Raw genomic sequence first — 22,851 nt, 5'->3', positions numbered from 1 at the left:
CACCATCCGCTCATCCCCCCCCTTCAATTCTCTCTTCTCATCGAATCACACAACTACCATTACCGAGAGCATTGCGCTGGGTCGAGCCGACAACTTGCATAATAACGAACTCATATCTCACCTTTTTCACGGCCCATTGACCCAGATGGGGAGCAACAGGCCCCAGGGCGCGCGCGCAGCATCATCTGGGAATTGCCGTTTCATTTTCCTCTCTAATTACCATTTTGATTTTCCATTCACGCGAATCACAATTGCGAGGCGTTACGGATCCGGAAGAGTACAAGCATCGGGAGGGGCATGTTTGAACTTTTATTCTTTTTTTTTTTTTTTTTTTTCTTTTCTGTTCTTGACTCTGGTACTTCCATCGAGTCTTACGAATTTTCTTTTTCTCTACATCTGACGCCCATCATATCCGTTGGGGTCGTTTACGAATTGCATACAGGAGGAAATACACATTTTTGAAAGGGCACATGTGCTTTTTTTGGAGGGGGGGGAGGAACATTAGAAGACTTTTTGACATTTCCTTGGCCAAGGCCAGGAGGAGAGATTCAACATAGGCGACATGCAGTTGGACACAAGCCCGTATGGACAGACCATTGATCTTTTGGTGGGGGAAAGGCGACGAATACCCCATGTCTTGGTGCCATATTGGAAGATTGGGCTTCTTGTTCGGGACTTTCTTTTACGGACCGCTTTTCTTTGGAAACAGGTGCCGTTTGGATGGCGATGATGACGATGATGATGAGCATCTGGGGGAGATGGGATGGCTTGCATGGGGAGGGAGGGTTGAGGAACTCGGAAGCATTAGCATCATCTGTCTGTAGGCGATTCTGAGTGGTGTGTGAAAAGAAATACGAACAAGTTGCCAATCAATTCCGTCTTTTTGATATTCGTGCATGCAGTATTTCGACGACTTTTTTTTTTCCCCTCTCTTCAGTGTTTTGCTTGTTTACAATTCTTTTGTTTACTTTACACGTTGGAGATTTGCGTGTGGCTTATACGCCATGCAAAGCCATGTAACTCTGCCGAAATCCAGACGCCGCCATTGGACCGATTGTCGAAGCCTCATCAACAAACTATGTAGGCAATTCACAGCTGAGCGCGATGGACGTTCGCTTTGTTTCTTCTCTTTTTTATTTTTTTTTGTGTCCGGCTCTGTGTCTTGTTTTTGGTTGATCTGGTTGCCGTTCTAGTAAGTGGTGGAGTTTTATATCATTACAGCTCGGTTCCGGTTGGTGTTATATTTGGATTGGAGAGCGCGCGCGCGCGCGAATGAGATTGATGTTGTGTGGGATGATCATCAGGGGCGCAGGGATGATCGGGGCGCGTGGATTGGATTGGTCCTGGAGATATGATTTGTTTCCTGATTTGTTGGTTTGGGGGGGTGGTGAGGGTTGCAGTGAGTGAGGTTTGGGGGGTGGGATCGGTGAGGCTCGGTGAAGGGTTGATACAGTAAGTGCCGATATGAGTGATGGCCTTGTCTTATAACACAACCGCTTCACTGTCAACATGAACTGGAAACTGTCTGGCGAATGGTATCAATCAATCTCAACTTGTATGTAGATCCTCATATTTGATCACTCAAGCATTGCTCCCTCAAATCTTCGCCTTTGGCCTCACGTCCACGGGCGTCCACCAGGGATACCCCGGCGGCGCATCGTCGTCAATGGTATCCTTAAACTCGGGCTTCCTCTTTTGCAAAAAGCTCTCGATGCCCTCCTTGGCGTCCTTGCTCCTGACGAGGGAGTAGAACATCTTGCTCTCCACGAGATGGGCCTCCTCGGGCGACGCCGGCGTGCGGAAGATTTGATTCTTCATCACCGCGGCCGACACCATGCTCACGTTGGCGGCAATGTCCTCTGCGATGCCGAGCGCCGTGGGGAGCACCTTGGCGGCGTCGTCGACGACGTCGCTGAAGAGCCCGTCGAGGAGCCCGTGGCCGGCCGGGTAGACGGCACCCGTGGTGGCGAGGTGCAGGGCGCGGGCGGCGCCGACGAGGCGCGGCAGGAAGAAGCTGGAGCAGGCCTCGAGGCAGAAGCCGCGGCGGGCGAAGACGAAGCCGACCTTGGCGTCCCTGGAGGCGATGCGGATGCTGGCGGGGAGCGTCATTGTGATGCCGACGCCGACGGCGGAGCCGTTGATGGCGGCGATGACGGGCTTCGCGCAGCGGTACATGGCGAGGCTGACCTGGCCGCCCTCGTCGCGGTGCGTGTCGGGGGACGTGCCGGACGGTCCGCCGCCGCCGGCGTTGAAGTCCATGCCCGCGCAGAAGAACTTGTTGGACGGGTCGGAGGAGGTGAGGACGATGGCCTTGACGCGCGGGTCGGCGGACAGGAGGTCGAAGGCGGAGATGAGCGAGGTGGCCATTTCGGCTGTGAAGGCGTTGCGGGCCTGCGGGCGGTGGAGCTTGATGATGATGACGGGGGTGACGGAGGGGGAGGACGATGGGTGGTGGGAGAGCTGGAGGGTTGGGAGGGCGAGGGTGTTGTAGCTCTGGGGGAGGCTGGCTGCCATTGCTGCGGCTGAGCTTGGTTGTCGGAGGTTGGAGGGGGAGGAGGAGGAGGTTGTTGTTGTTGTTGTTGTTGTTGTCGTGATGGGATGGGGGATGTTGAGATGGGTGTTGTTGAGGAGGCTTGGGCGGATGGGTTTGCGCGGATGAAGTGAGGCCGGGATGAGTTTGTAGAGACGAGAGATTCTATTCATATGAGATGCTGGTCAGAGCAGGGCCAGAATGAGGGTCTGGGCATGCGGGGCTTGAGATGGAGTCGGCGATGCATGAGATGAGGGTGAGGTTGTGTGTGTTCCAAGTCGGGAGCGTGTCACTGCTGACAGTCTAGGGTCCTGGAGCCGTTGCCGTTGGACCTCGGCTGCCCCACCGCGGCCCGGGAGTCCTGCAGCTTCGTAGCCCGTGAGCGGACTCGGTACTTATCGTATTACTACTTGATTACAGGAATCAATGGTCTGAGCTGACTTCACGTGTCATTGAGGAGAGAGTTCACGTAAGGCATCTTATAGCAAAGATGATTACTTGTACAAAGAAGAGCCCCATGCTGTGTTAGTGCCCAAGAGCAGAAGAAGAAGAAGAAGAAGCAGTGGACCTTTTGATCCCTTGTCGAAGTCCAAGCTGCTCCCCGGGCCATTAGCAGAGCTAGACTGACTTCAATGGCAGCCAATGAAAAGACATTGTTCCTCTCAAAAGACGAAGCATGGAATGATGTCTTCCCCTGCGCACTACAAGTGCCTTGTTAAGCTCAGTACTCACTGTACGGCATCAATGAAGAAGCCTCCAGTTTGACACTTTCCCACAAGTCCCCAACAATCGAACTTGTCGCGTCTGATGCTCAACGAATCTCGAACGTCCAGCACGTGACACAGTGCCATGTCATCTCCAGCCTTCGACTCCATACTGCCCGTATAATGGCGGGGCCGGGCAGCCTCAAAACCGCAACCCATCTTTTTCCACCCGGAACGGCCTCCGTGATCCTCCCCCCGAACCTCCCCCCCACGACACCCGCCCGGCAGGCACTGCGACGGAAGCCATGGGCTATCGCTGGGAAGAGCACCGGGAGACGTGCTACCGCCTGTACATCGAGCAGGGCTGGCCCCTCGAGCGCATCATGGCGTATCTGCAGAGCAGCGCCGGCTTCACCCCAAGGTACTGTGACGGCTAATGCATCTCCTTCTCTTCCTCTTCCTCTTCCTCTTCCTCTTCGTCCGTGCCAGGTATATGCTCGTGTATCGTCAAGCTGTGGAAGCCAGCTGGAAGTACAAGGAACGATGATGTCGATACGATGGTGTCTATAGTGCCATTGTTGGAAACGCAACCAGCCGGTGATGCAGCTAACACTGTGGCAGTCGACGGGCCTTCCAGGACCAGTTCCGGCGCTGGGACTTTCCTCCCAAGGTAAAGAGCCATGATCAGGACGGCAGCTTGGTGGCCCGCGTCAGGGAGCTGTGGGAGATGAACCTGACGCAGAGAGGCATGACCCAGATGCTTCGACAGGAAGGCTTCCTGGTGACTTCGGCGGACGTGGCCAAGCTGCGCGGCAGGATCGGGCTGCAGATGCGCGGGCCCAACGTAGAAAAGCCCAAGTTCGAGTTTCAGGGTGAGTCTCAACAGCTGGAGACTGAGGATTCCGGCGGCTCGATAGACGTCCCTTTCCCTCTGCGTCCCGAGGGGGGCGTGCCCATGTCGCGGACCATCTCGACGCAGTCATCTTCCTCCTCGTCGCTCTTTCATCGTGATCCAGAGCCTCTCGAACACAGGGACGCGAAGAAGCGCAGGACAGGCAGGAAGGACACCCCTGGGACCACCGCCCGATACCCTTCCGAGATGACGCTCGACGACGCCCGAAGAAAGCTGGGCCTGGACAAGGCCGCCTATCGTTCGCTCCGTGACGTCTTTACTAGAGTCTGCGCCACCCTCAACATCAGCAGGAAGATGGACGAGCCCGAGAAGTGGGAGTCTGCAAAGACGCGGCTGATGCATGACCTGCCCATGCTCTACGAGAAGCTGTGCACGCCTCGTGACGAGCTGGAGATGAAGCAGGTCGCCCTCGACGCCATCTGCAAAGACGTCGCAAAGTCGAAGCGATACACGGAATCCAAAATGACACAGATGGAAGCCAAGATGGCACTGCGCATCAACCCTCAGGAGGCTAGGGAAATGCGCCTCGTCCTGACGGAGCTGCTGGAGGCATTCGGCTTTGCCAACAAGCCCGACGGCACGCTTGCGCCTACGCCTACGCCTCAGCAATGGGATGAACTCAAGGGCCTGTGGGGTCAACGCTCGGGGCCGGTTCGCAGGATCTTGAGCGAGATACGCTCTGGCCAGGGCGAAGGCTCAAAGAAGGCAAAGGCCCTGGATTCCTTGGCCCGAGACATCTTGAAGAGGCTGCGCGATAACCGCCCGGACAGGCACTCCAGGAAGCAGCAGCAGACCGACCGGGCTTCCACGGAGGCGCGCCAATCGCACGCGAGTCCTCTGCAGGGGATCGATTCGCATCCCGATCCTCATTCGTCTGCTGGTCCGACGGACCTGGGGCATGGCTTGTCAACAGCCACATCCCAGCCTTACACCGATGGCTTGCCGGCGCGGGACGACGACGTCAACCCGCTGGTAGGCACTTCACTGGATCCGGGGCTTCACTTACCGGCAACCACATATCACGAAACGCCTGAGGCTCAGTTTACTTCTTCCTACACTGCCGGCATGCTTCGTCCGGACAGCGGCGCCATGTCGCACTACCTGCCTGCTGCTCCTCTGGAGCCTCATGGCTTCACCTGGCATCGACCACAGCATCCGTCCGTCCCTCCCCAGCCAATCTACACTCCTGCGGTGACGTCCAACGTCCCTTCACCCCCGGCGGCTGAGCAACCGTTACTCTTCCCAGCAGACGTACACGCAGGGTTGCTAACCGAGCCCTACGCCACCCAGCCGCCGTCTGCGCCGATGCTGCCTCATGGGGCCTCGACGCCCGCCCCAGGGGAGGTCACAGTCTATTTTGCTTCACATCCCTCTTCTATCTACGGAGTTGAGACGCCGTTTTGGGTGGACATGATTGGCTCACAGACGATGGAAGGGGTTCAGCAGGCTGTAGCGAACAGGTTCCCCGGCGCGGCCTGCTTGAATGTCTACGGCGTGTTTACGCACAACGGCGGAGAGTCCATTCCGTTGAACGACGACTACGATCTAACCGGGTACCTCTCGTCGGTCAAGCCACCCATGCTCAGCGTTCAGCTGGTGCATGAACTGCCATGATGAGCCGTTGCCGTCTTTCTGAGTGTTATGCATGGCGTGTTGGTGCCCTCTTGATGATTGATGATTCGTTTTTTTTTTTTTTTTGGGTCGATGTAGATTTTATCTGATTGGCTTGGACATGTTTGATGTTTTTGCCTCAATACCCATTTTGTTTGATCGATGAGTTGACCATGTGTCTGATCGATACCCACCCTGTTCTATTCCCGGGGCACTGTTTACTCTGTTTTTATCTATGTGGGTTTGGATATGGAAGGATCGGGAGTTTGATATGATACAAGAGGTTCAGTCTACGAGTCAACGACAATGAGAACCACAGCTTGTTACTTGTGAACTGCAACATGAGTCAACTAGGTAGAATCGAGCACCTGACGCTTGGATGGTCACTGGGAGTCATGGTTGGACTTTATACCGGGATAGACAGGAGATGCGTTCTAGACACCAGGTGGATAGATGCGATAAGCATTCTCTAAGCCCAAATTCCATATCACCTACTACTGCCATGCTTCTGATGGCACGTCGATTCAGTAATAACAGAAGAAGGCCCCAAAGAGTTGCGAATGTCGAGGCAATGCAGGCATTTGATATCCGAACTTGACCGACCCGCCGCTAACGGTTCCTTGTCCCACCCCCACCATGGCCAACGCAAAAGCTAAGCTTTCGCATCTTCACCAACTTGCGACAACCCTCAAATGCAAGGCCGAACAGCCTGAGCGCCCCCGATCTCCGAAATTGTCCCCCCTCTCGCATGCGTCTGTAGCCTCGATATACGGCCCTCGAATCGACAGAACCGAGACACGAGACCCAATGCTCAGGTGCGGCTCGGCGGCGCAACCGCTGCGCGCACAGGCTCTCCGGCGCCTGGCCGCGGTGCCTCGTCCCGGAGCGGCGGCAGCAGCGCGACACTATGCGACAGAGATTGAGCCCGAGAGGCCCAAGCCGGCGACGCGGCAGGGCGGCAACGAGCAGAAGCTGGGGCGGTCGTTCCAGGGGCAGGTCATGGGCAGCATCGGCGCGCGGCTGAGGCGCGAGCGGGAGCAGAGGGAGCAGTACGAGAAGTGGCGGGACATGAATGACCCGGCGAGGAACTGGATGATTACTTTCTGTACGTTTTCAATGGGGGGGCCGTGTTGCTGCTTGGAGTAGGTATATATACGTGGCTGTGAGCACGGCAACTGACCATTTGCTTTTCTCAATAATAGTCTTCTTGTCGAGCGTCGGTATAGCCTACTGGCTGGGCACGTACTGGCCGCGCGACCCGGAGCCGACGTCGACGCTGCCGCTGTCCAAGGTGCGGCCGCTGACGCACAACGTCAAGCTGGAGAACATGCAGGCGGCGTGGGCCGACTTTGTCAAGATTGTGGGCAAGGACAACGTCTCGACGGACGAGGACCAGGTGAGGGCGCACGCGACGTCGGACTGGTCGACGCACGTGGCCGGGCCGGACGAGCGGCCGTTTTGCGTCGTGTATCCGGGGTCGACGGAGGAGGTGGCCGAGATCATGAAGGTGTGCCATCGGCGGAGGATCCCGGTCACGGCGTACAGCGGGGGCACGAGCCTGGAGGGCCATTTCACGCCGACGAAGAAGGGCATCTCGATTGACTTTGGGCGGATGGACAAGATCCTCGCGCTGCACGAGGACGACCTGGACGTGGTGGTCCAGCCGGCCGTCGGCTGGGAGGAGCTGAACAATGCGCTCTCCGACAAGGGCCTGTTCTTCCCTCCCGACCCGGGCCCGGGCGCCATGATTGGGGGCATGGTCGGGACGGGATGCAGCGGGACGAACGCGTACAGGTATGGCACGATGCGGGAGTGGGTTCTGAGCCTGACGGTCGTCATGGCGGACGGCACCGTTGTCAAGACCAGGCAGCGGCCGCGCAAGAGCTCCGCCGGCTACGACCTCACCAAGCTGTTCATCGGGTCCGAGGGCACCCTCGGCCTGGTGACGGAGGCCACGCTCAAGCTCACGGTCAAGCCCGAGTCGACGAGCGTCGCCATCTGCTCGTTCCCCAGCATCCACCACGCGGCCACCTGCGTGAGCAAGGTCGTCGGCAAGGGCATCCCCGTGGCCGCCGTGGAGATACTCGACGACGTGCAGATGAAGTGCATCAACGCCTCCCAGGCGACGTCGCGCACGTGGGCCGAGGCCCCGACGCTCTTCTTCAAGTTCGCGGGCACGCCGCTGGGCGTCAAGGAGCAGGTCGCGCAGGTCCAGGCGCTGGCGGCGCAGGCGGGCAGCAGGACGTTTGAGTTTGCCCGCAGCGAGGCCGAGCGCGAGGAGCTGTGGAGCGCGAGAAAGGAGGCCCTCTGGAGCACAATGGCCATGAAGAAGGAGGGCGACCACGTGTGGACGGGCGACGTGGCCGTGCCGATGAGCAGGCTGCCGCAGCTCATTGAGGAGACCAAGGCGGACATTCAGAGGAGCGGGCTGTTTGCCTCGATTGTTGGGCATGTGGGGGATGGCAACTTTCACAGTGAGTTGAGCTGCTGCTGCTGCTGCTGCTGCTGGGAGGGGGCTTTGGTTATGCGGAGGTTTGCTGACTGCGGGAATAGCTATTCTGTTGTATAACGATGCGCAGCGGAAGAAGGCTGAGACGGTTGTTTCACGAATGGTCAAGCGGGCTGTTGAGCTCGAGGGCACGGTCACGGTAAGTCGAAGATGCATTCATCAACCCCAATTTCCTGGGCAGGAGAATACAAGCCTCCTGGTGCTGACATGGGCAATAGGGCGAACATGGCGTTGGCTTGGGTAAGAGGGATTACCTGCCTCACGAACTGGGCGAGACGACGGTGGATGCGATGCGCCAGGTAAGTCGATGAAGAATCACACCTCCTGAAGCTAAATGCGAGCTGTTGTTGACATGGCGATGATGCAGATCAAAAAGGCATTTGATCCGTTGTGCCTGTTGAACTGCGACAAGGTGATTCGCGCGCAAAAGCCCAAGAGCGGCGAGGTCAAGGAGTGGTGAGGGGGGTTGTGTGTTGTTGGCGTCAAGCCGACATTGTGAGAGAATCTGTACTATTACATGCGGTGAGTGTTGCTGCAACAACATGATGGATTTGTTAGACGAGATGCAATACTACTACCTTGTTTACGATCAAAGCTGTCTGTCTGCTCTGTCAACCTCTCAAGCGTCTCTACAAACCTTTTGTTCATCTCTCACCTCTCTCATGTCTCTCTCGTCTCCATGTCTCTTCCAAGTCAACGCTGCTGCTTATCTAATCAGTCCCCGGACCCAAACGCCATGCCGTCATCCGGCACCCCTTGAGCTGGTCCCTGCGCCAACTCCAAGCTCGTGACACTGGCCAGCTGCCAAACAAGCCTCCCGACCCCGGCATTCCAGCGTCTTTTCGGTCTCTTCTTAGTCCACAACTGCCGCATGAACTGACCTTGAGCAACCATTTCCCTCCTCGCCGAACGACTCTACAGAAGCTTTCATCTCCTGAACGGCAACAAAATAAGGCGAACCGTCCTATCAACCGTCCCGCCATACAGCCAAAGCAAGACTGTTTGTCACTGCGTTTACCAAACCCCGCCGACCCCCCTTGGGTCTGTCGCGTCCCTCACCATCTCTCTCTCTCTCTCCATGTCGCTCTTTACCGCACAGCTTCATCCCGGACGGGCTCTGGGGTTCTTCAGTCAGCGAAACTCTACTGCCAGTCAACTGTCTGTGCGAAGCTAACCCCGCCGTGTCTTTCCAGCCCTCGGCGCGTCCCTCCACGATGTCCTGACCCGCGTCAAGGCCGAACCGCAAGCGTTCCCGAAGCTCGAGGTCCTCTACTCCCGCGACCAGCCCGTCACCGAGCCCGTATGCGTCGTGCTGCCGCAGAACGGCATCAGGCTGCGCTTCGACGGGCCCGAGCAGCGCCTGCGCCTCATCGAGGTCATCGACTTTACAAAGAGCCACATCACCTTCAAGGACCGCGATCTGGTACGGCCGGCCGGCACCGGCGCCGCCGCCGCTGCTGAGGTGCCCGGGGAGTCGTCGGCGGGGCCTACCTTTCGGCACATCTACCATCGACTACTAGGGCCGACGTACGCGGGCGAGTTCATCCCCCCCGCGGGATCATCGTCGCAGGGCAACGGGACGTATGTGCTGTCGTATCCCGGCGTGGCGTTCAACTTTTCCGTGCCCACGTCGGCGTACTCCGCGGACAAGGACGTCGTCTCGCTGCTCTCCGCGTCGTCGTCACAGGTGGCGACCTCCATGGCCGTCTTCAGCGGCAACTCTTGGGCAGAAGTCCGGCCGACGCTGTGGACGGAGGTGCTGCCGAGCGTCAAGGTGACGTCGACGACGCCTCGCGGCAAGGACGTGTACCCCGACGAGGTGTCCCTGGTGCGGCTGCACGGCGGAGGCAAGATTCAGCTGTTTCGGAAATGGACGCCCAACTCCTTCTGGATCATCCTGGGCGAGACGACGCCGCAGGACATTGTGGCGGAGCTGGGCCCGCCGAATGCGATTTACCGCAAGAACGACCAGAAGATGGTGATTCACAAGATGCGCGCCGCCAGCAGCAACGCGCATGGGCGTCCGACCGTCAAGGACCTGGCAGGTCGGCCGGACGAGTCGACGGACACGGACCAGTCCTCCATGCACACCGGGTCTGACGAGTCGGACAACGAGGCCGCGGTGGAAGACGAGGGCGGGGAGAATGCGTCGGGGGAGTGCTTCTACAACTACTTTTACTTTGGCTTCGACATCCTCATGTCCACGCCCGCGCCGCCGTCGATGCTGCCGCCGGGCGAGACGCAGGTGCCGGACGACGTGGGCAACGGCATCAAGAACCACGCGCCCGACCGGCTGGTGGCGACGAAGCTGGTGCTCCACGGCAACATCCCCGGCTCGTACGAGTTCAACCGGCACCGGCGCTGCCGCTGGGAGATTAGCTACCTGGACGACTTGGTCGGGGACGGCGGGCACGTCGACTCGGAGATGGAGTTTAAGGCGATTGAGAGCCTGATGCGGAGGAAGTGGGAGGGCGCGTATCCCTCGGCGGCGGCGGGCGACAAGGCGCAGCAGCAGCAGCAGCAGCAGCAGCAGCAGCCGCGGCAAGGGGGTATGGTCCTGAACCGCGGCTGGGGGGACAGCCCGGGCAGCAGCTGCGAGTTTTTGGGCGGCTGGGAGGAGAGCGGGGCGAGGAGGCCCGAGGCGAATAACGGGGATTCGACGACGACGCTGTATGGCTTTCCGGGGATGGTGTTTGAGGTTTTGAGGAATGATTATGTCAATACCGTCACGGTGTTTTGAAAGAGGCCTGGAATACGGGGTCTGAGGGGCGTTTGTGCATTTGTATGCTTGGGTACTTTTGGGAGCGAGTAGGTACGTTAGTTATATGAGGTCTTGTTTCTATCTCGTTTGGTGTTGGGTGGATTATAGGATACGATACAGATTACCCGAGGCTGTGAACCTACATTGAACTCTGGTTCTATGCTGCCTTTGTGTTCTTTCTAGCGTTCCCAAGTGACTTGGTAGAAGGTAATGTCGTTACTCTACCTTGTGTATATATCTTGTTTCTTTCTTCAACGTATAGCTGAGGTGGCTTGGTTGTAGAGCTTTAATCGTCTCCAGATGACCTGACGAGCATACTTATGTTGCCTACCAACTGTTCATGCATATGATGGGAAGCAGCTTGCTAAATCTCTCTAAGCAGAACTGACTACATCCTGGTATTGATGGCACATGAATCATTGGCATATCTGGACATAGGTAGTTTGTGTTGATATGCTACGTAAGTCAACGATACTTCCGTCCATCCCGGTAGACAGAATACATAGCCATGTCGATTGATGTTTCCTTGACATTGAGGGTCAGATAGTAGACTCAAAATCCTCTTTCATCCGTCAAAGTCCACCCGCCCATCATCGGACATCAATCTGAAAGGCCGGAAGTATGTGTGCTTTAGAGAATATGATCCTGTACTTCGGGTATAATAGTTGGCATCGCAGCCTCACAGTGAGTACTCTTCTTCTTCGTCTTCTTCTTCTTCTCTTCTTTTGCGGAAGGCTTGTTTTGCGGTGAAGTACGAGCTTTTTTAGCTCTCGGCAAAGGCTCCAACTTCACTTGTAGCTCTTTTTCGAGAATGGCACTGATCTCTGGATGCTTTGCTGCGTATCGAGCTGCATAATTGGCGATAGAATTGCCTTGGACGTTTGCGTGTCCCCGAACCCAGTGTAGCTCGACCTCCACTCCCTTTCGGTGCAGATATTGAGACATGGCAATGAGCTCCCTGACAATCCTATCCCCAAGCAATGGGGAGTCAGCAGCGATAGCACCTTGAAGCTTCTTTAAGATTCGCAGAGCACTTGTACAATCTGAAAGTATTTTCACTCTGATCTTTGCCCCGGCGTCATCAGAATCTCGTCGATCACATCTCTCGAAAAGATCCGTGTCAACCGCGGCAACCTTTAAGCCATCCAGAATAGCAACGAGCTCGACCCGGACAATATTCTGCTCACACTCTGACGGAGCAAAGTATCTCTCTACCCACGGCTGGTTCGGTTCTAGAGGCTTGTAAACGACGGCTGCGCCAGAATAAGTGACCACAGATCCCGACTCTGCTTCTGTTATGATGAAGCGAGAGCCATCTACAAAGAATATGAGGTGACGTTTGTCGGTGTTCTCTTTGAAGACAGTCGTTGCCCTCTCAGTAGCGTTGTCCGTGAGGTCTATGAAGATCTTGCCGCGGAAGCCGAGTTTGCGGTTAACATTGAGCTTGGCTCTCTTCGAAAGGAAGCCACCATTTGCCTTGTTGTCTATGAGGGACTTGACGTAGGACTCGGCTTCAAGCTTGAGGGCCTCGTCTCTGACTTGTGCGCTATCACTTAGCCGCACTCTTGTTGGTTGAGAATTGCTCTCTGCTGACGAGGTCTTAGATTCAATGTCCGTCTGAGTGCAGAAACTGCGACTTGAAGGGCACTGAATCGGGAGAGATGCCGAGGGGAAGATCGTATTGCTCGCACAGCGTTTGGTGGTTATCAACAACGAATGGTGGTTCAGAACCTCTGTCACTGTGCTGAAAGATGGTCGCCTGGGATATACTTGGAAGTTTGCCTGTTTTCTATGGGTTAGACAGCCACCTCGACCGGGAATCCAGTGCTCGATACATACAATCTCGGTGCGCCCCCTGCGCCGCTGAGCGAAGCGTCCGATCATCGCTGATTATCTCTCGACGTTCAGGGTTTTCAAAGACACTGCTTGGTATGGCGTAGTCCAGCTTAGGTACCGCACCCAAATCCAGACAGCTTGAAGCCATTCACACACTCTCCATCCGTAGAAGTGCTGGTGACAGTCGCTGGGACGGAATTGTGCGGATGAATCTGGACCGAATCTGGTAGTCGGCCTCCCAAGTTGCCCTCTGATTGTGAGACATGCTGCTGAGGCAACTTGCAACCCTTAACGGAAGTCATTGTAATGCCTGTGGTAGTACGAAGCACTGCAAAGGCGCTGAATCTGAGCTTGTTGTGAACATAAAAGTGAGGCTGTTAGTGAATGCCTAAGTGAGAACAATGTCACGGGTTGGCCATCGTGCCTGCCGGAAGTCTCCGTATTCGGGATTTGCTTCCGATCAGCAACCCAGGGCAGGAACTGGCTGGCTGGCTGTAACTGCCTTGATTAGCTGCGGCAGGGGCAGGAAAACAAGCAGCTGCCTTCCAAATCGCGTGCAGCCGCAGCTTATCGGATGCGACCTTGCCAAGATCATTCTTTGCAGTGCGAATGCATGGTCCCCTCTCGTGCAACCTGACAAGAGCGGGATGAGCCTCAGCAAAAGAGAAATTTCTAACGGACTGTTACAGGGGAGTCTACAGGATTGCCGCGCGCGGGGCTGCAAGTCTGACCAACGTCTATCCCATTCAGTGCAGAGGTGTGATGAGATGTGATTCGATATGAAGCGGTGCGTTTATTGGATCCAGAGGATGGCATCTACAGTACTTACCAGTGCCTGACCCAGCTCTTCTGTTCTCTGCTGTCGCCGGACCGCTGCGGATCGAATACACGAATAGAGACAAGCAACGCTGGCACGAGTCACTGCTTTCGACGTCTTACAGCCGTGCCACCATAGAATCAACACCACAGGGGTGCGAGATTCTGCGTCGACTCGGTTCGCTGTTCGGACTTTGCAATGACCGGTGCGCAGAGACGAGACGGTTTGGATGCTGGCATCGGCAAACGCTACTCTTCTTCACATAGGCAAAGGGGACCCTCCCAAACCAGCAGCCCAATCAATTATTGCCGGCTCCTTAAACCCACGGCCTAATGCTCGAGCTACTGGAAGCCTCCTACAAGCGGAACTGCGAGCGAGAGCCAGCCGCCTCCATTGGCCCATCTCACAAACCCAATGCTGGCACCCGCTCTCGGCCGATGCAATGGGACCGGGTAGGAGGGCCAGTGCTCACTTGGCCCCCACTGGCTGAGAAAAAGATCCAACTTTGGGCTGAGTGGTGCCAACTCCAGCCCGGAAGGCGTCTTTTGCGGTGAGGGATGGAGCTGCCAGCTGTTCAGAGAATTGGACGGGTCATTCAGTGACTCCTTGCAGGCAAGCAAGAGGGCAAACACCAATGGTCAGCATCCACGCCCATCGCAGAGCCACGCGCCAAGCAGCACCGACGACAGCGGGCGCGGTGGACGGCGATAGACGGGTGCAGAGTTCGCACGAGGCTGCTCTTGCGTCTCGAGGCAGATGATCAGTGCAGCGCCAGTCTTTGATGAATCATCGTTGCTGATGCGCTTCTCGAGGGCTCCAAGACTCGCGCTTGTCCCGTGCCGGTTTCCGGGCTTCGGCCAAGGCCCATGCCGAACCCACGCAGTCCACCTTCGTACATACGAAGTACGAAAAGCCCGGTGTTTAGTGGGCCGGCCGATGAGATTTGGTATTTCTTCGTCGTCTTCTTGTGATGACAAACGCAAATGCTTGACGCATCTTACCGTTCCTTTTTTACCTTCTCTGCTGGGGAGGCGAGGCGACCAACTTATGCGCTACCATTCTATATAGTAATAGCATCCCCCCCTTCGACACAACCATCTTGTTTTGCCCATCCTCAAACTTTTCCATCTTACTACTTCTTTTCTGCCCCCTTTCCTTGGGCTTCCCTTGTCCGACCTGCGCTCGACAAGTCGCGAGTCTCCCTGCCTCAGTTGCCTCGAAGCCAAGACGGGCCAAGAAAAAAGAGATCCAGGAGGAGTCGCCACGAGGACCGGCCTTCATCTTGCCACGCGAAGGCTCCACCAAAAAGTCTCGGCCGCCGAACCCTAACCCATCGAGTTCCTGTTCCTGTCTCAGAAAACCGTTGACGCCTCATTATGGCTGTCGACCAAGCCACAACGCCAGATAGGCGCACCAGCTCAGATGAAACGGTCAACCCTGCACGCAGCACCGATGGCGAGATCAAGGCCATTGAGGCTGGCGATGGCATTGGTAAAGAGTTGGGGGAGGGCGACATTGGCGTCTCACCAGTAGGTCACGGTGATGAGGCACCGGCATCAACATCACCAAAGGCAGCGGAAGCTGGAGGTCCCCCAGCACAGCAATCACCGGCAGACGAGCCCGAAGCCAGCCGGACAAACATTGAGACGTTCCTCATCATCTTTGCCCTGTGCCTGGCGCTGTTCTTGGCGGCGCTCGACATGACCATCATCACCACTGCCATCCCGACCATCTCCAATCACTTTGGCTCAAGCGCCGGCTACGTCTGGATCGGAAGTGCCTATCTGCTTGGCAACGCCGCGTTCGTGCCCACATGGGGCAAGATATCCGACATCTTCGGCCGCAAGCCCACGCTCATCGCTACCGTCACCATCTTCTGGATCGGTTCGCTGCTATGCGCCGTCAGCACCAGCATGGGCATGCTCATCGCTGCCCGTGCCATCCAGGGCGTTGGCGGAGGCGGCACCATTGTTCTCCCGAACATCTGCATCTCTGACCTCTTTTCCATGCGCAAGCGAGGCATGTACTTTGGCATCCTCGGCATGGTTTGGGCCCTCGCTTCGGCCATTGGGCCCATTCTCGGCGGTGTCTTCACCAGCAAGGTTTCGTGGAGATGGTGCTTCTACATCAACCTGCCTCTGGGTGGCATTGGGCTGCTCATCCTCATCTTCGTCCTCAAGCTGCACAACCCTCGCACGCCTGTCAAGCAGGGACTGGCTGCCATCGACTGGGCCGGCAACGTCCTCATCATCGGCGGCACGCTCATGCTGCTCTTTGGGCTTGAGTTTGGCGGCGTTCAGTTTCCCTGGAAGTCCGCGACCGTCATCTGCCTCATCGTTTTTGGCTTCATCACCATTGCCCTCTTTGGCTTGTACGAGAACCGAGTCGCCAAGTTCCCCGTCATGCCCACTCGCCTTTTCCGTGGCAGGACCAGCATTGCCGCCTATGGCCTGTCTATCATGCACGCCATGACCTTCATGTCCGGCAGCTACTGGCTTCCCCTCTACTTCCAGGCCGTCTTGGGCGCCACGTCCCTCCTCTCCGGCGTCTACATTCTGCCGTATGTCCTGGCCCTGTCCATCACGTCTGCCCTGACGGGTGTCTTTATCAAGAAGACTGGCAACTACAAGATCCCCATCGTGTCAGGACTGACCATTATGACTCTGGGCTTTGGTCTGTTCATCGATCTGGGCGCCAAGGCGAACTGGGCCAAGATCATCATCTTCCAGATCATTGCCGGTATCGGTGTCGGTCCCAACTTCCAGTCTCCCCTGATTGCTCTGCAGACCAACGTCGAGCCCCGCGATATTGGAGCCGCAACCGCCAGCTTCCAGTTTCTCCGCCAGCTCGGAACATCTACCTCTGTTGTCATCGGCGGCGTCATCTTCGACAATGAGATGCAGAAGCAGCAAGCCCAGCTCATTCGCGAGCTTGGGCCTGATTTGGCCAGCAAGCTCTCCGGCTCTGAGGCTGCGTCAAGCGTGTTCCTGGTGGCCAGCCTCAAGGGCCATCAGCGTGAGGTGGCCCAGACTGCTTACTGGAACGCCATGCAAAAGATGTTTATCGCTTACACATGTTTCGTCTTCGTCGGTCTTCTCATCAGCTTCTTTGTGAAGCAGAAGACGCTCAGCAAGCAGCACACGGAGCACAAGACGGGCCTCAACTCCCTCAAGCAAGAGACTAAGAAGAAGCCAGTCGATGTCGAAAAGGCCGTCGACGTTGCTGAATAAGCATGCTCGTCTTTGATACAAAAGTTCAATTTTTTTTTCTTTGGGTATTGGCGTTGATATGGGTTGAAAAGGGACGAGGCATCGCGAAGATATCCAGCTTAGATACGTACTGGCAGAGGAGCTGTGGAGAGTGCCTCCTCCTGCCCCTGCATTTTGCATATGGTTTAGAGTCTTGCATATATACGTTGATCTAGTACTCACTACTTTAATAACAACTATATCACTACTGATTTTCGCTCATTATTGAGAACCACCGTCCGTGAAGTCACTTCAAGATGGGCTCGACGAAGTCCAATAATACTTCACTAGCAAAATGTCGTTGCTGTGGCGACTGGATTTTGTGACCCATTGATTGAGCCAAATTGCGTTAGGCTTACGGTACTTGCGGTGCGGGCATATTCATTAGCGTCGACAAGTACCTGCACCTAAGCCGCCTGTCAGTTACTTCCGCGGTACCCTCTTGTGTCCGATCTAGAGAGCAGTCCTTCAACACAGCACTTGGTGTCGCATACGAGGTCCAGATCGAGTACACAATCTCTCCCAATCGTCAACCTTTCAATACACTTTGTCCAATATCCTTTCAATACACTTTGTCCAATATCTATGCTATCTCTCTGATCTGTTATTGTCAGCCCCAAGCCTCTGACTAGTAATAGGTACGGTTGACAGCATCAGTACGAAGCACCTGCATTTCCCTGCACTCCACACCGGCAAGAAAAGTATTGTATCGGTACCTCCTAATCGCCCAATGCTCCACCGCTTTATCCCCGCCAAGGGAATTACAATCAACAACAACAGCACCCAGCACTCTTACCTAGGTGCACACACACATACCTCTGTACACATACCTTACGGCAGAATTTGAACGAACCCCAAAGGCCAGTATCGGCAGCTGGTGGCCTCATACCGCTGTCAGCATGGCTCACCCTCGAACACGCGCCGATCGAGAGCCCACGCGGCCGACAATGAGCTCGTCGTCGGGCATCCGACCGGGCGCCGGCATGCGCAGCAGCAGCACGCGTCTCAACGGCACACGATCCTCGTCGGCGGTCCCGACGAACCGACACCTGGCGACCGCGTCCCGAGGCGGCGACCGGACGAGCGCCATGTCCCCCGCGGAGCCGTCGACGGCGATTGGGACGAAGCGCAAGGAGCGCGACTTTGAGGCGGCGGACGTCATGGTGGGCGGCGGGGAGGAGACCAACATCAACGTCGTGGTGCGGTGTCGCGGGCGCAGCCAGAGGGAGGTCAAGGAGAACAGCACCGTGGTGGTGAATGCGGACGGCGTCAAGGGGCAGGTGATTGAGCTGTCCATGGGCGCAAACGCGCTGAGCAACAAGACGTATAGCTTTGACCGCGTGTTTTCGCCGGCGGCGGATCAGTCAATGGTGTTTGACGATGTGGTGAAGCCCATCTTGGAGGAGGTTGGTCTTTTTTGTTCCCTTCCTGGATCTCTCCTCTGACACTTGGCTGTGCGAGATATTGCTTCAGGAAGTGGTGTTTAAGGCACATGCTAACGAGGAGGTCTGTCACAGATGCTCGCTGGCTACAACTGCACGATATTTGCCTACGGCCAGACGGGGACGGGCAAGACGTACACCATGTCGGGGGACATGTCCGACACACTGGGCATGCTGTCTGACGAGGCCGGCATCATCCCCCGCGTCCTGCAGCAGCTGTTTGACAAGCTCGAGAACGAAAACACCGACAACTGCGTCAAGTGCTCCTTCATCGAACTATACAACGAAGAGCTCCGGGATTTGCTCTCCACCGACGAGAGCGCAAAGCTCAAGATCTACGACGACGCCTCAAGACGAGGCCATGCGACTACGCTTGTTCAGGGCATGGAGGAAAAGCACATCAAAAATGCGGCCGAGGGAATCAAGGTGCTCCAGGAGGGCAGCCTGAAGCGCCAGGTTGCCGCCACCAAGTGCAACGACTTGAGTTCTCGAAGTCACACCGTCTTCACCATTACGGCCTACGTCAAGAGCTCAAACGATCAGGGGGTGGAGGAACTCGTGAGCGCCGGCAAGCTGAACCTGGTGGACCTGGCTGGCAGCGAAAACATTCAGAGATCGGGCGCGGAGAACAAGCGAGCTACCGAGGCCGGCTTGATCAACAAATCGCTGCTCACCCTGGGCCGAGTCATCAATGCGCTGGTGGACCACAGCCCTCACATCCCCTACCGGGAGTCGAAACTGACCCGTCTGCTGCAAGACTCGTTAGGGGGGCGAACCAAGACATGCATCATTGCCACCATTTCTCCCTCAAAGAGCAACCTCGAAGAAACGATCTCAACACTCGAATATGCCTTTCGCGCCAAAAACATACGAAACAAGCCTCAGATGCATATGATGTCCAAAAAGATGCTCCTGAGGGACTTTACTGTCGAGATTGAGAAGCTAAAGAGTGAGCTGATATCCACAAGGCAGCGCAACGGCGTGTACCTATCCAACGAAATGTTCGAGGAAATGACCGCACAGAGCGAGTCGAGGAGGATAGTGCTGGAGGAGAAGAGCGCGCGTCTCGAGACATTGGAGGCAAATCTGCGGAACAAGGTCCAAGAGCTCTTTTCCCTCAACATCTCCTTTATGGGTATGAAGAAAGACCACGAGGCGACCAAGGCGCAGCTGGACGAGACACAAGGTCTTCTCGACCAGACAGACATTGTTCTCGCCGCGACCCGAAAGACGTTGGAAGAGGAGACGGAGCGGCGCAAGGCTCACGAGGAGACGGAGGAGAAGCTGACGGAGATTGGCAGCGTGCTGATTGACAAGCTGCAGAAGACGGTCAAGGATGTCAATGGTCTGCACGCAAAGAATAAGCGCAAATCGGATCTGCACTTACTCAACCGGACGGCCTGGAGCTCATCCCAGTCTCAGGTGGCAGAGGTAACGTCAATGGTGGAGCGACGGGTTCGTGTGTTCCAGGAGGAGCAGCAGGAACAAATCCTGAGCGTATCGAGAAGAATGGAGACGTTTGTGCAGGAAGAATTACAGAAGCTTTCCGCCACCCAGGCCTTTCTGGAGGAGAACTTTGACGCCTTTGCAGAGTCCAAGAGACAGCTCCTCGAGCAGAAGCAGAAATCCAAGGACGACATGGACGAGGTGCTGGAGGAGATCAAGGAGGTTCGCGACAACGTTAAAGAACGAGTCGGCGAAAGTCTGCAAGCTATTGCACAGGCCGCAGAGAAGATTGCTGGCGACGTGTTGAATGAGATGACAGAGTTCCACGACCAGCTTCACACCTCGTACAGCTCCCTGGGCAAGGATTTCAAGTCCATCTTTGAAGAGCTCGTCCGGCACATTACCGCTCAGCGCTGCGAGTCCGACAACCTGAGGAGACAGCTGCAGAGCGCCACAAACACCATTATGCTACAGAATGCCAACATTTCGACCCGCATGCAGGAGGCGTTGGAAGAAGAGAGGCGACAAGCGGCCGAGGAGCGCCAAAAGCTTCTCGGTCAAATCTCAGCCTTGATCAACTCGCAGGCCGAAGCACAGGAGAGCCGCTTCGCAGAGAGGACCTCGCAGATCCAGAAGAACATGGCTGACTACAACGCATCCCTCGAGGGTGCCATCACTCAGTACGGTCAAGGCATGGACGTGTGGGACGGAAAGGAGGGCGAGCTGCTGGAGGAGGTGAAGAAGTCGCGCGATCAGCTCAAGACGAAGCTGAAGGACGACTGGAACTCAGCCGAAGGCCGCAGCAACTCGATTCGGAGCACGGCGAACCAAGTCCACGCCGAGACCGTGCGCGTCGTGGGCGCTCAGATCGACGACCTGGACCTGCAGATGGAAGCTATGGACGACTTTGTGACTCGTGCCAAGTCTGAGAGCAACACCCACCACGAGACACACATGCAGTCTATTCAGGCGCTGTCGAACACAGTGGATCAATCGTTTGGCAACATCTCAGCTCACTTCAAGACCACCTTTGATCGCGTCAAGAACCTCGGCGAGGCCATGGATCTTGACGCCGGCGATCTGCATGACAGCCTTGAGCCTCTGACGGCGCAAATATGCCAACCTCTTTCAGCCCTGCGCGAACAGATTGGCAAGACGGCGCTTCAGGATTACCGGCCGACCGGGGAGACTCCCCAGAAAGCGCAATACCATTTCCCTACAAGCTTGCCTCGTACTGAGACGCACGCCGCCCTCAACTTCAAGAGCGGCGGCAACTCTCCTAACCCCAATGAGGCCGGTGAAGGAGATGCCGACGAGGACAACGACACCCTTGTCTTTACCGACCTCGACACCTCTTCCAAGACCACAAGCTCACCCCCACGTCCCTCGATTGAGAGCATCTCGGATAAGAGCGCAAGCCTGCGCGAAGTCAATCCCAACATCTCCAGTCTCGCCTCCAGCGTCATCTCCTTCGAGTCCGGCTCGAGCACCATGTCCGCCGCGTCGGGGGACTCCATGCCGCTGTATAAGCGCAGCGCTCGTTCCACGCGGGCGAGCTTGCGGAAGCATAGTCTGCTTCCCGAGGGCCGTGAGAATTTGCCTATGACGGCTCTGGCGGAGAGCATGGCGAGGAGAAAGAGCCCGCGGATCAACTGATGAGGCTTCGTCTGATTGACCTTGGTCTAACAGAGGAGAAATGTGGTCTTTGTTGTTTATCTATATGGGAGAAAAGGATCTCTTTTGCCTACATTTTCAAAGGGTGCACATGTATCAATGCCCTTCATTGGCATTGTTTGCGCCTTTTTTTTTCACTTTCCTTTTGTCTGTTCCAGAGGGAAGGATTTGCTGGGCGGGAACTAAATCACGGAGTTTGGGTTGGTCATGAGCGATGCAGAGCGCAACTGTCTTTTTCCATTTTCTTCTTCTTCACCTTTTGTTTCGTCGACTATACGATACAAATACAGAGCCCAAGGTTGGATTTACCGTTCTGAGGGAGAGAGGGTGACAACTTGGGGGCCTGCGTGATACTTATGGGAGGCTTCTCCTTTTTCTTTTCTTCTCTTTTCTTTCTTTTATTTCCCCCTTCTTGTTTTTTTGGATGGGATCAGAAGGACTTGGGTAGGAGCTGGAGGACGGGTTGAATTTTTGCTTTCGTGGTCATGGATAGGGTTATTGAGCAGTTTGATACCCGATGCTGTTTGCTTCTCTCCTTGTTTTGGTTCCATAGTGTTGAATGCAGATGTTAACACGGCAAAAGATGTGGTTCAAGACGCTCTCTCTTTATATACCGACTGTGTGGTTTCTCTTTGATAAAAAGTCCTTATATACATGACCATGCACATTCTTACGCACATCCCCCTTATTATCCCATTTTTTTTGTGCCCTTTGTCGCCTTCATGAAAGAAACCCCCATTAGAGCCAACTCCAAAAACGAACAGCAAATCCCATCAGCAACCTCAAAGGAAACAAGTTGGGAAGAAAGGGGAGGTAAGTCGCTAGTAACTAATGCTTTTCCTCAGAAAATCTTGGTGATGCTCTCCCTCGAAATGACACTATTCTGCTTCTCATCCCTCTTGACCCTGAAAAAGCTATCGCAAAAGTCGCTGCACCGCATGTGCCTCAAAAACTCCTCGTCGTGCGTAATGACAATCAGCTGAAAGTTGCTCTGCTGCTGCCTGGCCTGGATGATGCGGTGCAGGCTCTCGGCGAGGGACTTGATGTTGTCGCGGTCGAGGTTGGTCGTGGGCTCGTCGAGGGCAATGAGGCCGCAGTTGACGCCGAAGCTCTCGGCGAGGGCGAGGCGGATGACGATGCTGGCCAGCACCTTTTGGCCGGCGGAGCAGCGGCCGCGCATGTCCATCTCGGCGTCCTGCTTGACCATGACCAGGCGGTAGTTGTAGCTGCGCTTGCCCGTGTTGGGCTCGTTGTCGGAGCGGATGAGGATGGTGTCGATGTCGGTGCCCTGGTACGTCGTCTGCCACAGCTCGCCCGCGATGCGGTTCACCTCGGCCATCTTCATGGTGTGGTACTGCAT

General features: G+C 56.0%; 6 protein-coding genes across 6 annotated transcripts; 5 read left to right on the top strand and 1 right to left on the bottom strand.

The window, feature by feature from the left end:
* Window positions 1–1,596: 1,596 nt before the first annotated feature.
* On the bottom strand, window positions 1,597–2,514 carry TRIREDRAFT_108898 (uncharacterized protein; the record flags this gene model as incomplete). The annotated part of the gene is made up of 1 exon (XM_006966517.1): window positions 1,597–2,514. The coding sequence occupies one exon, from the start codon at window positions 2,512–2,514 to the stop codon at window positions 1,597–1,599; it is 918 nt and encodes a 305-aa protein (XP_006966579.1).
* A 1,025-nt stretch (window positions 2,515–3,539) lies between these two features.
* On the top strand, window positions 3,540–5,761 carry TRIREDRAFT_63955 (uncharacterized protein; the record flags this gene model as incomplete). The annotated part of the gene is made up of 3 exons (XM_006966623.1): window positions 3,540–3,655; window positions 3,856–5,119; window positions 5,375–5,761. 3 exons carry the CDS (start codon window positions 3,540–3,542, stop codon window positions 5,759–5,761), a joined length of 1,767 nt encoding a protein of 588 aa, XP_006966685.1.
* Window positions 5,762–6,565: 804 nt separating this feature from the next.
* TRIREDRAFT_79395 (uncharacterized protein) lies at window positions 6,566–8,861 on the top strand (the record flags this gene model as incomplete). The annotated part of the gene is made up of 5 exons (XM_006966622.1): window positions 6,566–6,863; window positions 6,961–8,232; window positions 8,312–8,406; window positions 8,486–8,566; window positions 8,635–8,861. 5 exons carry the CDS (start codon window positions 6,566–6,568, stop codon window positions 8,725–8,727), a joined length of 1,839 nt encoding a protein of 612 aa, XP_006966684.1. The 3' UTR covers window positions 8,728–8,861.
* A 484-nt stretch (window positions 8,862–9,345) lies between these two features.
* Window positions 9,346–11,007, top strand: TRIREDRAFT_108894 (uncharacterized protein; the record flags this gene model as incomplete). Its single annotated transcript, XM_006966621.1, has 2 exons — window positions 9,346–9,397; window positions 9,461–11,007. 2 exons carry the CDS (start codon window positions 9,346–9,348, stop codon window positions 11,005–11,007), a joined length of 1,599 nt encoding a protein of 532 aa, XP_006966683.1.
* A 4,050-nt stretch (window positions 11,008–15,057) lies between these two features.
* On the top strand, window positions 15,058–16,911 carry TRIREDRAFT_108893 (uncharacterized protein; the record flags this gene model as incomplete). Its single annotated transcript, XM_006966620.1, has 1 exon — window positions 15,058–16,911. One exon carries the CDS (start codon window positions 15,058–15,060, stop codon window positions 16,909–16,911), a length of 1,854 nt encoding a protein of 617 aa, XP_006966682.1.
* Window positions 16,912–18,446: 1,535 nt separating this feature from the next.
* On the top strand, window positions 18,447–21,473 carry TRIREDRAFT_64298 (kinesin-like protein; the record flags this gene model as incomplete). Its single annotated transcript, XM_006966619.1, has 1 exon — window positions 18,447–21,473. The coding sequence occupies one exon, from the start codon at window positions 18,447–18,449 to the stop codon at window positions 21,471–21,473; it is 3,027 nt and encodes a 1,008-aa protein (XP_006966681.1).
* Window positions 21,474–22,851: the final 1,378 nt, after the last annotated feature.

Source organism: Trichoderma reesei (assembly GCF_000167675.1).
Source record: "Trichoderma reesei QM6a unplaced genomic scaffold TRIREscaffold_13, whole genome shotgun sequence".
NCBI classification, from domain to species: Eukaryota; Fungi; Ascomycota; class Sordariomycetes; order Hypocreales; family Hypocreaceae; genus Trichoderma; species Trichoderma reesei.
The sequence above is the reverse complement of the archived record's forward strand: the minus strand, read 5'-3'. Positions and strand labels throughout refer to the sequence as shown.